A 15,206-nucleotide genomic window follows, 5' to 3' on the forward strand; every position below is an offset into this window, starting at 1 on the left:
GTGAGAGAATCCCAGAGAATCCTATGCGGTGGCTCCAGATCAGTGACCGTTGGCGTTGGGTGGGTCTCGGATTTTTCCACTTTTAAAATCCATTCCACTGATGCAACCGTTAAAAACCCTACCTCTCTTCACAAATTCTCAAACCAGAGGAGGAAGAGAGAGGAGAAACGGTGAAGCCAGAACAGAGGTGAGGCTTTTTGTTTCTTCTCTGCTTTCTTTCATTATTCCGTTCTCCAGACTCTCATTTTGATCCCAATACCCATCAATCATGACTGCTGAGAAGACCCAAGTGGCAGAGACCACCAAGGTAGAGCTCGACACTGTCAAAGTTGCAGATGGAGAAGTTGGTGCAGAAGCTGAACAAGTCGTTCCTGTTGTTACTAAGAATTCTTCATTCAAGGAGGAGAGCAATTTCCTCTCTGATTTGAAGGAGTCTGAGAAGAAGGCATTGTTCGAGCTGAGATCTAAGCTTGAAGAAGCAATCCTCGAAAACAAGCTCTTCAAGAAGGAAGAATCCAAGAAGGAAGAGAAGAAAGTGGACGAGAAACCTGCAGAAAGTGAGGAAAAAGCGCAAGCTGCACAAGAAGAAACTCCAGAAAAAGAGAAATCTGTAGCAGAAGCAAAGGAAGAGAAGAAACCTGATGTGGGAACTGAAGAAAAAGCCGTCGAAGTGGACAAGGACATCTCTCTATGGGGAGTCCCTCTATTATCAAGCAAAGGAGCAGAAGGCACTGATGTGATCCTTTTGAAGTTCTTGAGAGCTCGGGATTTCAAGGTTAATGATGCCTTTGTGATGTTGAAGAACACCCTTCAATGGAGGAAAGATCTCAACATTGATTTCATATTGGATGAGGATTTGGGTTTGGATCTCAACTCAGTAGCCTATATGAATGGTGTTGATCGTGAAGGACACCCTATCTGCTACAACATTTATGGTGTCTTTCAGAATGAGGAGCTTTACCAGAAGACATTTGGAACTGAGGAGAAGCGAAATCAGTTCCTGAGATGGAGGTTCCAGTTGATGGAGAAGGGCATTCAGAAACTTGATTTCAAGCCAAATGGTGTCTCTTCCCTGCTTCAAATCACCGATCTCAAGAACTCCCCTGGACCCTCAAAGAAGGAGCTTAAGATTGCCACGAAGCAAGCTGTTGGTCTCCTTCAAGATAACTATCCTGAATTTGTTGCAAAAAATGTAAGTATATCGATCTGCCAAGCCCCTTTTCTTCCTATCTTTTAAAAAATGGAATTCAGGGTTATCAACATAAATAGACAAAGCCCAAGTTTGGATTTTGTTTTCAGTATTGAATTTGTTGATAAAGTAAATCACTTTACTTGATTGCAGATCTTCATCAATGTGCCTTTCTGGTACTGTGCCTTCAATGCAATATTATCTCCTTTCTTCACACAAAGAACAAAGAGCAAGTTTGTCTTTGTTCGCCCATCCAAGGTTGCAGAAACCCTTCTCAAGTAAGTAATTCTTCTTCTTCTTCTGTGATCTTGATCATCAAATTAATGTTCCAATGGAAGCCAATGAGATGATTCCATTCTCTATTTACAGGTATATTCCTGCTGAGAATATCCCAGTCCAGTATGGTGGTCTAAAACGTGAAAATGATTCTGAGTTCGATACCGAAAATGGAAGTGTTTTTGAACTTACTGTCAAGAGTGGAGGAACAGAAACCATTGAAATCCCTGTACAAGAGGTATTGCCATTAGACAAGTTCTCTAGCAAGTCTCTGTTTTCGTTTTCTGGGTTTTGTAGTTCAATTAATTCTCCATTAATATGAACAGGTTGGAAGCACTGCTCTCTGGGACCTGAGTGTGTTGGGTTGGGAGGTTATCTACAAGGAAGAATTTGTCCCAGAAGACCAAGGATCTTACACTGTCATCATTCAGAAATCAAAGAAGATAGCTGCAAATGAAGAACCAGTTCGCAACTCCTTCAGGAATAATGAACCTGGGAAAGTTGTTCTCACCATTGAGAATACTTCATACAAGAAGAAGAAGATTCTGTACCGACACAAGACCCAGAAGAGCTGCTGAGAATCGTGGTTACGTAATTAATTACATTTGTTTGTTCTTTATTACATTTTCCCCTATGATCTTATTTATTTGGTTTGTGGAGCTCCGAGAGTTTCTTGTTGTAAGATCTTTACATATGATTAATTGAATTAATTCTATTTATTTATGTAACTGATCCTTTAATTTTTTTTTTTGGGTTCTACTATATTAGTTCTATATTACTGATTAACTATACTAATTCCACTAATTAATCTTCTTTCTTTTTTTTTTTCTTCAAAGAATTACAATAAAATGAAGGAAGTCATATTGTAAAAACATATTTATCAATGCACTAAATAACTTCACTTCTTGAAATCTGAGGACAAATCAAGAATCAAGCATTGGCGTGCGTGTGCACACACACATACACGCACGCACACACACAAGTCATATTGTAAAAGTATAATTTTATCAATGCACTTAATAACTTCACTTTCTTGAAATTTGAGAACAAATCAAGAATCAAACACTGACACACGCGCGCACACACACACATAAACAATACACGAAATGAGTGGTCAAGATTTCAACTTTGATCACTCATTTCATTCTCACGTAGTTGACTATTGCGCATTAATTGCACAATATTTAAGCTCTATCCGACATGAAGATCCTCAAGAGACTTTTTGAAAACTTTCATCTTTGCGCTTGGGAAATTAATATAAAAGAAGAAAATTTGGGGAAAATATTTCCGGTGAAAAGTATAAAGTGCTCTCAAACACATTGGATGAAATGACCATCTGATCCCTATGAAAGACAATGATGATTCAACGTCAATCGCCAACATGTGCATATTGATGCAACAAAAATTGATCAAATGAACGGTATCATGTTTGAATCCGGATCATCACCCCACTAGGGGAGCACTTTGTGCTCATTAACGGCTTTACCACCATAAATATGGACTCACAATGTTTATGAACACATTATTAAATTTTATTGTTGAAAACATTTAAAAAAAAAGAAGAAAAAAAACCCAGTGGTCGAGAATTCGACGTTGATTACTCATTCCGTTCTCATGGTATGTAGTTGACTTCTGCGCATTAACTGCACAATAATGAAGCTTTATCCAGATCCTCAAGAGACTGTTTTTTGAAGATTTCTAAATTAATATAAAAGAAAAAAAAATTGGGAAAAGTATTTTCGGTGAGAAGTATAAAATGCCCTCAAATACATTGGGATGAAATGACTGTCTAATCCCTATTCATATTTACATATTGATATGCCAAAATTGATCAAATGAACGGTATCATGCTTAGGAACACATTATAAAATGGATTGTTATAATTATACATTTTGTGTATTTATTAACATAACGTGATCGCGTGGCCTAATGGATAAGGCGCTCGCCTCCGGAGCGGGAGATTGTGGGTTCGAGTCCCATCGCGATCGTTTTTATGATTTGGTGTGATTTAAAAGCAGAAATATTATTATTAATTTTTGGAACTGAGGTTCATCCGGGTGGGTCCGCTTTAACATACCACCTTTGAAAGCAAAAATTTCAATGGCTTTAGTATACATTGAGATATCCGCTAAAGTGGAGAGTAGTTTGAGAGGCCAAATTTGGTTTCAATTTCCTTCCGAGATGGAGTTGATAGCTTGTTCATCACACCATATTACTTTTAGTTTGATTCCATAGTTTCCTACTGTCTTGATTATTTGGAGAATTCCCTTCGCTTGAGGTTCTAACGGAGTTGCATTATTTAGGTGACACTGTGGTAGTCTGGATTTTGTCATTCAAAAAAAGTCTCATCCTCTAGTTGATGTAATTCATAAATAGGTAAGCACAAGAATTTGGAGATGAGATGTTTGCAAATATTATGATCATGATCGTCATTTGTTAGTGATTGTTTCCCTATATTGTTGGTGATTAATGATGGTTCTAATTTAAGATCTCTTCTCCATTTATTTATGAAAGCTAAGACCCTAAATGGATTTGGTTCCTTATTGTTATGGAGTGTAGAATTTATCTTAATCCATATGGAATAGCAAGTTATTATGAAAACATAGAAACACCATTTCTTTGATTCTATATCCAAACTAATATTAATAAGGCATTGCATAACTCTAAGAAAGAGTTATGTATGAGATGTTTTGTCCTTAGTCCAAGTGGTCGTACTACCTAGATCCTCTTCGTCCAATTACATGAAAGGAAAAGGTGCCAGATTGATTCATTAGTGTTACAACATAGTTGACATGTTGTGCTTCCTATTGTCTATTTGGAGCAAGCCATCTTGACTGGTAGTCCTGCATTCAATAGATGCAAAACAAAGATGGATAAACAATTTTCATAAAAATTTCCACCATAAGTTACTTGTGGATTCATGGTTTTGTAATTTCAATAGTGCTTGTCCTGCTTTTCTTGGGATATATGTTGCAAACCAAAAGACTTAGGGGGACTGGGGTTCCAAAAAATGGAAAATAATTAATAAAGCCTTGCTTCTAAAACAAGGTTGGAAGGTCCTCTGTGAACCTCCCTCCCTCTGGTACTCTATTCTAAAGGGAAAAATACTTCCCCAACTCTACTATTTTCAATCCTAAGGTCAAGCATAGAAGGGCTCCAAGGCCTTAGCAAAGTCTATGCAGTATTCTCCCGAATCTGAAAAATATGGTTCATCAGTAGGTGGAAAGTGGACTTCACTCTTCTTTCTGGTATGATCCTTGGCTTCTTGAAGCACTAAGTGTGTCTGAGAAGTACCCTTTCTCTAACATTTGGTCACATGATACTACTATTGGCCAAATTTCAGAGTACTTATCTGTGAACAAGGAGTATCTGTCTAAAAGTTTAACCTTTCAAATTTCCCTTTATTTTATTTTAAACTCACTCTCTCAAATGATATCTAGATCTCACGTATTTCTACCAATGGTGACTTCTCCGCTAAGTTGGCAGCTAGGGCTTTATTGACATAGAAGCATCCTACAGTGTTCAATGAATTCATGCAATGGTGGAAAATATTTCTTTTAGCGTCTCTTGAATGCATGGCTACCTATTAGATCTGCATTATCTCAATGGATGGAGATGTACGATCTTTGGGAATTGTGCGGAGATAAGACAAAGACTCTCTGACATGTCTTCATCTCTTGCAAATGGACTAAGAGAATTTGGGCGGCGGGACCTCTTGGATTGCAAATGAAACACCTAGCCCAATAAACTATATTGCATCTTTGCAATTCTAGTTGATTTCCAACTCAACAAGCACAAAAGCCAATGGTTTTTTTTTTTTAGTTTTATTTTTATTTATTATTTTTTTCTATATTTGTAATCGCATGTTACTTTATATGAGTTAAAAGAAATAATGTAATAATGGGCAAACTGGAACCCAATCTTATTAATATATTAACAACTATCAACAGTTGACTCATGGAGCTAAGCATAACACCTGCTTGTGATAATTAACTACCAAAACAACCACTTACAAAAAAATATAAATTCCCATAATTCCCTTTCTACCTATGTTATTCATACTCTTACTTTATTGTGTGCAGGGGTATAAAATAAATGCCTAAAACCATAAGGTTGGAGCACGGGACTTATAGATGTCAAATTCATCTTTTCTAAGGCAGGGAGTTTGGAGAAAAGTAGTACACTGTATGCTTTGTTGTGGACAATTAAGGAAGGTTTACAATACTTCAAATCAGAAACAACTCAAATTCAACATGTTTGGCTCAATGATAAAGAGGCAGTTCTTTTCCTACATGGCCCCCCCCCCCAAAAAAAAAAAAAAAAAAAGTAGTGGCCTATCAATTTGATTCCGGTTTTGGTAGATGTCAAGTCTATGCTCTTTAATGCCTCCTTTGTAACTTTAAGTCCCCAACACTCCTTGAAACTTTCTCTAATTTGGCAACTAGTGCTACTACTACCACTATTAATAGGGGTAACCGTAACTCTAACCTCTTGACCAAACCTACTTCTCTTTGTATGACTGATAAGCTTTAAGTTTAATATATTTTCTTGATTATTGAAAAAAAGTAAAAGTAAAAGAAGAGGAAGACCCTGTTTATGTAGTATATGACAATATGACTACATTCCACTCCTTGATGGTAATATCTTGAAATGCTTCAACCTCATGCCTTGCAATTATTTTAGAATGAAATTTAGTTATTTACCCAAGACGAGAAAAGAAAAAGAGATACCAACATGTAATTGGGATTATCTTGTGCCTATACAATAATATGCGAGGAGAGTTAGCAACCATTAATCTTCTCAACACCAATCTGGTTGCTCTCAGTATACAATTAAAGCAGAAGATAATCAAAACATAATCCATAAGATAGGTAATTACATGTTCATCTAGTTTCAGTGTGGAAAATTGAAGCAATAACATGCAGTTTAGCCGAGTTTTGGTGGTTTAGATAATATAACTAATTGTGTGGAGGTGTGGAGAAGTCCAAATCCCGAAGGGGTAGTTGAATTGGTAAGACATCACCTTTCTATAGGAAGGGTGAGGTTTTGAGTTCGATTTTACCCTAAGAGATCACTCACACAGAAAGAGTTTATTGCTAATGGAATTTGCATTGAGGATACCTTATCTCAAGAGGGATTCATGAGGACTCTAATGTTGAGATTTATGTGGTTCACTTGAAGGCTATATCCACGGCTAAACATAGATGAAGTTTTTCTATGAAGAAAAAGAAGAAGAACAAATACAAATCCTAACTGTTTTTCTACCCTTCTCAATCTGTTGAGAGATTGTAAATAATTATAGATGAACAGACCCTACTTCCTTCAAGGACAAAAAGACTTAAAATCCTCTTTATCCAATATATAAATGCAGAACAGCTAGCAAGACAAGACCTTCAAATAATTTAAGGCCCAATAAAGAAAAACCATTTGGATGCAGCAAGACAAGACCTTCATAACCATTTGTGATGGCCCCCAAAAAGGTTCCTCAACATTTTTCCATGGTGAAAATTGCTCTTCATCACAACCTAGTTTTATATGTAATTAACAATACGTGGTACCTAATTGACCCCTATCCAAGCTTGCATTCAAAACCATATACCTTCTTATACCCTCTCTTAATTCACTTTTGATTTGACTTTGGTACAAGGGTGCTTTCCATACATAGAGGATGAAAATATTACATACATATGCCATCCGTAAGCGTTGAACCCACAACCTTTTAACTAAGAGGTATTGGTCTTACCAACCGAGAAACATTTGTTGCAAATACTATAATGAATTAGTTAACTTTTAACATAGAATTGAACTTGAGTCCAAATTGGTAGCTTTATATTAGGGAGTGTGGACTATTACATATACCAAAGGGAGCGTTGATCCTGTGACCTCTTTACTAAGAGGTGCCAATCATTACCACAAACAAAACACTTCTGCCATTAGATGCGAACATGATGATGTGGACACATTAATGGTACCACAAAGGAAAGAAAAATTCCGGTTGAAAAGTAACCTAGCCACATGGTGGTTGGATCCCTTTTGAGATTTAGTTGTGTTAGAGTACCATTTGCACATGGACTCTTCATCAACCGAATTGGTAATTTGAATTGATTTTATTTTGAATTCATCAAGAATTCTATATCAAGAAAACTCAAGAAAGGAAAAGGACCATGTCACAAATTGTTTGACCTCAACAACCAAATCAATAATTTGAATTTGAATTTGAATTCGAATCCATCAAGAGTTTTACATCAAGAAAACTCAAGATGGGGGAAGGATAAGGATGATGACTATTTCAAATTTCAAATTCAAGAGAGTTGTGTACCAATTGTATCTTATTGTCGATAAGGATTCGGTGAATTCAAATGTAAAGTGAATTATGGATATGGAGGTTGATAAGTCTAGGACTCTCTGTAAAACTTCTATCCAAGGCATACCACCTCAATCAATAAATAATTGAGAGAATCCATTCAATAGATGACACATGTTGCACACTACATCCGAACCACTCTAAATTTGTGTTGTCTTCCTCATCTTCTTCTCTTTTATCTTCTTCTCAAATCCAAAACTTAACATTGCATCAGAGGCCTAGGTTTCAGCCCCCACCCAGTCCTTCCCTAACCTCAATGGCTTCATTTCTATCAAGCTTAATGAGACAAATTTCTTATTGTGGAAATCACAACTTGTGCTTCTCTTGAAAAGCCCTGGGTAGTCTAGTCACTCTTCCCTCAACCATCTCGGTATCTTGGGTTCCCTGTGGTAATTAGGGTCGGGGCATCCTTCTTGGACATTTCGTGGCTGGGGTTATGGTCAACACTATTGCTCACCACCATTGGTATGAGTATTGTCGCATGTCAAAATTAAACTTAGCCCAACGCAAGTCATCTACTGAGTCATATCAACTTAGGGTTGGATACTTCCCTTCCTTGCACTAGACAGTCCGTTCCGGTATCATAACCTCCTTCCATGACTAGGCAGTCCGTTCCAGTACCTCTCCCCTAGAGTCATTATATCATATGGCTTTGACCAACTCATACTACAGACTCTTAACCCTATTGGTCATCCACAAATAATAAATGGGATGCCCTCATGTCCACTTATTGGTAGATTACCGGTATTAAGCGCCCATGAGCCCAAGTTTATTAAATGCGACCTTAGCAATGAATGCCCGACCCCACAATGTAATTTGTGTCCTCTCACGGGTTGATTACCAATCTTGAGCGGCCACAAATCCCCATTGCTACTACGGCCTACGAGTCACTCGGTCTCAATTCCCCTCCGATAGGGTCAGATATGACAGGCTTTTCTAGCCAAACACTGCTAAACATGCCCCAAGTATGTCAACCAATAATCAGGGAAAGTGCCAAGGGGCACAATGAGAAAGCGCCTCATACCACTTCCACTAGTGTCCAAAGACAAAAACGCCAAAAGGGCATTCCCCATTCCTCGGTCACAACTTAGGCAATCACATCGCAATTCAATCAATTATATTCATAATGGATAAGCAATTCACATAAGTAATATCCAATTGTAGTTACAATAGTGTTTCACTAATAAACAAGTTTTAAAAACAGTAGTAAGATCATGCATATCAATTCCAACATAAGTAAGAAAGTAAACTAGGTTATTAGCAAATGAACGTCCTTACCTTAACTTGATTAGAGAACTCTGGAGAAAAGATCAGAAGGCTGGTCCAAAGTTACCAAAGAAACCCTAAGCAAACATAGGATTGGAGGTGAAACCTGACCAAAGCAGTGAGAGATGCTGTCACTGACTCTGTTGATCGCTTATGGTTGGTCGCTTAAAGCGACCTAGGGTCAAGCGACCAACCTTGCTGTGTACGGACAGTAAGCCCTAATTTGGTAAAAAACTCATGGTCCGGAATTTGAAACACTACAAAATTAAAAGGGAAGATCAATAATAGTAAAAGAAGACTGTCTAGCATGATCTAAGCATCTTATATGGTCAATGGAAAAGAAATTCGATCGAATCATAAAATAGGCTTTTACCGAAATCAGTCCATGGATTTCACAGACATGCTAGAGTGAATGGGAATTCACTCTAGGAAAGAGGGAACAATAGATCATGGTCAAACAATATCCTAAGAATAGATCTAACATGAAGTCGAAATCAAAATCTTCGAATGAATATACATTCGTGAAGGTTACACTAGTATTTTATTGCAGTGCCGCTCCGGTGAAGTTATGATCTTCAATGGATGATTCTTCGGAGGTCGAAACGCTCATTTCCGAGCATTGATCCTTTATCTCATTTGTTGTGCACCTTAGTCTTTGTCCACTACAACCCAAACTACTTCCCAAGGTCCAAGGTTGAGCCATCCAAACCAATTCCCATAGAACATTGCATGCCTTTTTGAGCTTGTCCATGACCACAAGTTCGAACCCCCATTTAATTCCTTCGAGAGCCATTTGATCGAATGATATTTAGCCTGATCCAACCACTGGCGTAGGGCCAAGCTCCCGTAGTTGGAAAATGTAATCAAGACATGCACTAACCAAATGTAAGTTAAGTAATCCTAGGATAGCATCATCTAGCTTCAATGTGAATGTAATATAGGGTGTACACCACAACACATGATCAGGCAGTATTCTTTCCTTCGGAACATCCAAGGCTGAAATATACCTTGCAATTAGTCTAATCACACACTCACACCTAGTTGATAACTAGCTCCTGATGATTATGCATGGGTTATTCAAGACAAATATAATGGGATAATTGTCCTAATTTATGTTTTCAATACTCACCCTGTTGAGTTAATGTATGAGACATAAAAATTTTGTGTATGATTGTTTACCTATTTTTTTCTATATAAAAGTTAGAAATTGATATAATGGGCCCAAGCAGAGTGAGGCCTTTGTGAAAATATCCCAACCCAACCTCGAACTGGGCAAGGATAGATGGGCCTGATTGCATCAAATGCAACTAACATACTAAGTGTGCGAGCGTTTGTTTATTTGTTTCATTTTTTTAAACTAAAAAGAATCAGATTTATAAAAGAAGGAAAAAAGAGTTAAAAGGAACATAAAACACAAATCCACAACAATAGTTGCCCCAGTACACCCATCGCTCTCCAATTCTTTACCGAGTGGTAGATTTTGTCGAGAGAGTATCTCCCTACTAGGGACTCTCTTTAACAAAACTGGTCCACAAGCATAACTCAAAAAATACCCAAAAACAACTAAACTACAAGCAAAATCTTGGCTGTTGCATTGCATTGCACCCATTTTCAGAGTGCAACATGGTAGGCCATGCTGAAATTCTCTTGAAGATCTATCTTTGGCTGCTGACTTTGCAAAGTAATCAACGACAGGATTTGTCACGCGATAGCAATGAGACATCTTCCAATCTGGCTGTTTTGGAATTGACTACTCCTCTATCCATCGTCACAAACTCTGTTTTGTTACCCCAAGTTATCCCAAGTCCTACTATACCATGGCCTTATGATCTCCGACCCAAGTTTAGTAGCCTAGAAATAGGGGTAATTTGGGGAATACCTGTGTTGATAATATATTATATATCTCCGGGTATGCATATCCTACTAGCTTATTCCAGAAGTAAGGCAAAACTTGCATTTAGTCATGTACGTGTTTTTATTTGGTTAACCGAAAAGAAATAAAGAAAACTAAACGTCTATTATTTTTGAAAAAAAAAAAGAAAATATTTTCAACTTATTTTTGAGCCAAAGATGTGATTTCATGCTATTCTTACCAAAACTAAAAAAAAAAATTTAACTTATTTTTAAATTTTTTTATAGCAAACTTATTTATTGAGGAACAATCCAGCTGAAGAGTTAACATCATCAAGCTAGGAAGTAGAAGATTTGGATCCTCTATCATCTAGACCTTTCTAATTAGAACATCTACAAGAGAATTGTGGGTTATGGTAACAAAGGAGAATTTACATTCTTACAAGTATGGAGATAAATGTAAAATATCCCAATGATAGCAGCAATACACGGCGAAGGGGAAGGAGGATTTCCCAAGACAGCAATGCACCCACCTCTACATTATCACTTTCAAAAGTAACCTTCCTCTTGTCTTCTTGTATTGCGTTTAACATAGCAGCTCAAACACCAAGAGCTTCGTCCAATTCTTGGTGAACTAACTAATGCGCCTTTTTAAAAGCAAAACTCATCCAAAGTACTTTTTTAACTTATCCAGAAAAATTTATCAAAAGAAAAAAAAAAAAAGGAAAGGGTGTTCTTTTGGTCTATAGGCCTGGGGTATGGGGAACGGGGGGGAAAAGAAAAGGTGTGGATGAATGAAGGTTCAAATTCAAGATTTCGTTAGACTTACTATTTCTAAATAGGAGGCTACCACAATTTTTCCATAAGTACATCCACATCGATAGAAGACTAGGATGATTTAAATTCAATATTAGCTGGATTGGTTGTGTTCAAACTCCAAAGTGTAATGGATAGAAACCGAATCAAATAATTTGGTAAACAGTTCACGTAAGCTAGTTTGTAAACATTTTTTTATCTTGGTTTTGCTAACCACTTTGAGGTAATTAATAGGTGGGTAATTTTCATCTGGACCTCTAGAGGTTTGGTCTATGTCCTATTTAGTCCACAAAAACTAAGACTTTGCATCAACCTCTCCTGTGCTATAGAAAAAAAAATCAATTTAAGGACAGATTATCGTTTCAGTGATCAATTAGCCTTTATTCTTTTTATTGGTAATTTTCATCTAGACCCTCTGAGGTTTGGTTTATGTCATTTTTAGTCCAAAAAAACTGAGACTTTGCATTTGCCTCTTCTGTGCAATAGAAAAAATCGATTTAAGGATAAATTTTCACCTTTATAACCAATTTGCTTTTTATGATAAATTATCACTTTTATGACCAATTTGTTTTTATTTTTATTTTTTTTTAATTTAAATTTTTTTACTTACACACTCCCCTTTTAGTCAAAAAATTATGAAAAGTCTTGGAATTCAAATAAAATTTAAAATATAACCAAAATACCCTTATATGTTAAAATGACTACTCAATTACCGCTTAGCTTAAATTTTATTTGTAAAAATTAATCTTAAATGGAGATTGTTCTCATGGGTGCAGTTTCCATCGAATAACCCCACGAAAATATAGCCCTAGAAACTATAGTGAGTCGACGGAACTCCAAAACTACATTCCCTACAAATATAATATTAAGGCACAGGAAATAAGGTGAAAAAAAGACGAATATTGCATTCTCAGTTGAAGGTGCCTCGAAGAAACTTAATTATAATAAAAGCTATCCTCTTTTGATAATATTATAATATTCCATTCTGCAACAAATCCTGTAAAAGACAAGACCCAATCCACGGAACCGGATGATTAAACAAATCACCCAAATGAACAAATAAACCAATGATCTTGTGCAATATAAATTGAAAGACAATCACGAAGCAAATAAACAACAAATCACCACAAGAATGAAAAGGAAATGCAAACAACACACAAGAATTTTACGTAGTTCACTAACCCGAAATATTCGAGATTAGCTACATCCACGGGGAGGGATTTCACTATTTTAATCTTCAAAATAGTACAAGATTTGAGTGTGATACAATGTTACCTCAACCAGTCACATAACCTTTCAAACCTCCTTAGAATACCCTTCCACCTTAAGCTCTTGAAGAAACCCTTCAATCCAAGCTCAAGCTTCAATGGAGTTGCAATGGAGAGAATACAAAAGAGAAGAGAATCCTTTTCTTGCAAAACCACAAGAAGAAGAAGACTCAAAAGACTCAATCCCGTTTTTGGACAAAACCCCCTTTAGAAGTCACTAGAAACTCACTTTTTCTTACTCCATTTACCTCTCCCAAGGCCCTCTTAATGATACCAAACACCTACTCATGTTAAACACTAAGTGGGACCCACCAAATTCAAATTTGAATTCAAACAAAAGATAAAATGATTTTCATCACTAAACCCAACAATCTCCACCTTGATGGAAATCACTTACTTGTCAAATCATGTTTCTTGAAACCAAGAGAAGATAGACATCAATTCAACTTCTCTCCTTGGACAACCTTGGAAAGCATATCCGCGGACAACCTTGGAAAGCATATCCGCCACATTCTCATTTGTTCCAACTTTTAACAATTGGATCCTTTCGTCTTCAATGACTTCTCGAATGTAATGATATTGTACCAATATATGCTTTGTCCTTTTGTGATGTACCGGGTTCTTGGCCAAGTAAATTGCACTCATATTATCACAAAACAAATGCATACCTTTTGATTCAATGCCAATCTCACCCATCAAACCTTGAAGCCACACCGCTTCTTTACAAGCTTCGGTTGCCGCCATGTATTCCGCTTCGGTAGTTGATAATGCCACCATTGTTTGAAGCTTAGACATCCAACTTATTGGACCATTTCCATACTTGAAAACATACTCAATTGTAGATCGCCCCTTGTCACGATCATCACAATAACTAGTATCTACATAGCCTTGAATTTGCTCTCCACCTTTGCTAAATGTGATAAAGTAGTCACTTGTGCTTCTCAAATATCTAAGTACCCATTTTGCCGCCTCCCAATGCTTCTTTCAGGGATTTGCCATAAACCTACTCAACACACCAACCGCATGAGCAATATCCGGCCTAGTGCACACTATTAGAAATATCAAGCTCCCAACTAAACTTGCATAAGGGTATCTTGACATCTTGGTCTTTTCATCTTCCGTATTTGGGCTATTATTGGAAGATAATTTGAAATGTGATCCCAATGGAGTTGAAACTGCATTTTCTTTACACTTGCCAAACTTCTCAAGAATTTTCTTCACAAAAGACTTTTGTGAAAGTGATAAAGTCCCATTCATTCTATCTCTTTGAATCTTAACTCCAAGAATTTGTTTGGCTTGACCAAGATCCTTCATTTCAAACCTTTTGCTCAAACATCCTTTGAGTTCTTCAATTTTAGCTTTATCCTTGGACACCAAGAGCATGTTATTCACATATAAAACTAAAATCACATATGAACCATCATCAAAGAATTTAATGTATAAACAATGGTCATATTCACTTCTTTTATAACCAAGACTTAAAATAAAGGAGTCAAAAGTTTTGTACCAATGTCTTAAAGCTTGTTTAAGTCCATATAATGACTTCTTCAACTTGCACACGAGCTTCCCTTTGCCTTTCTCAACAAATCCTTCCGGTTTCCTCATGTACACCTCTTCAAGAAGATCACCATGTAAAAACACTGTTTTTACATCCATTTGTTCAAGCTCCAAGTCATGTATAGCAACAAGTCCAAGCACCAATCTAATAGTCACCAACTTCACAACCAGGGAAAAAACTTCAAAGAAATCTATACCTTCCTTTTGTGCAAAGCCTTGGGCAACAAGCCTTGCCCTATACCTTTCCACCTTGCCATTCACCCCTCTCTTGAGTTTGTACACCCATTTACAACCAATGGCTTTTCTTCCCTTTGGCAATTCCACCAAATCCCATGTATTGTTCTTTTGAAGTGCTTGACACTCTTCATTCATTGCATCCTTTCAATGCTTTGCATCATCCACATTGATGGCGTCAAGAAATGTACTTGGTTCTTCATTTAAAGCCACCAAAGCTCTAAGAGTATTTGGATCAACACAATCTTTGTATCTTTCCGGCAAACGAGTTTGTCTTGTTGGCCTTCCTCCCAAATGTACCACAATTTCTTCTTCAACGTCAACCGGTGTTTCTTCTTGAATTTCTCCTTCTACATCTTGATTATCAAGATCTATAACATCTTCA

The 15,206-nt window shown here is 36.9% G+C and overlaps 1 protein-coding gene and 1 non-coding gene across 2 annotated transcripts; both read left to right on the plus strand.

The window, feature by feature from the left end:
• Window positions 1-105: 105 nt before the first annotated feature.
• LOC149005505 (patellin-4-like) lies at window positions 106-2,199 on the plus strand. Its single transcript, XM_089135524.1, has 4 exons — window positions 106-1,192; window positions 1,343-1,467; window positions 1,559-1,703; window positions 1,792-2,199. Exons 1-4 carry the CDS (start codon window positions 269-271, stop codon window positions 2,041-2,043), a joined length of 1,446 nt encoding a protein of 481 aa, XP_088991650.1. The 5' UTR covers window positions 106-268; the 3' UTR covers window positions 2,044-2,199.
• Window positions 2,200-3,380: 1,181 nt separating this feature from the next.
• On the plus strand, window positions 3,381-3,453 carry TRNAR-CCG (transfer RNA arginine (anticodon CCG)). Its single transcript has one exon. It is a non-coding gene; the product is annotated as a tRNA-Arg (tRNA).
• The last annotated feature ends 11,753 nt before the right edge of the window (window positions 3,454-15,206 follow it).

The sequence above is a fragment of the Hakea prostrata genome, chromosome 9 (genome assembly GCF_041222555.1).
Source record: "Hakea prostrata isolate BN-2017 chromosome 9, UWA_Hpros_2, whole genome shotgun sequence".
NCBI classification, from domain to species: domain Eukaryota; kingdom Viridiplantae; phylum Streptophyta; class Magnoliopsida; order Proteales; family Proteaceae; genus Hakea; species Hakea prostrata.

Coding starts and splice junctions, on each gene's coding strand:
- LOC149005505 (XM_089135524.1), top strand. CDS start 269: ATGACTGCTGAGAAGACCCAAGTGGCAGAGACCACCAAGGTAGAGCTC. Junction 1,193..1,342: donor CTGAATTTGTTGCAAAAAAT/GTAAGTATATCG, acceptor ACTTGATTGCAG/ATCTTCATCAATGTGCCTTT. Junction 1,704..1,791: donor TTGAAATCCCTGTACAAGAG/GTATTGCCATTA, acceptor TAATATGAACAG/GTTGGAAGCACTGCTCTCTG.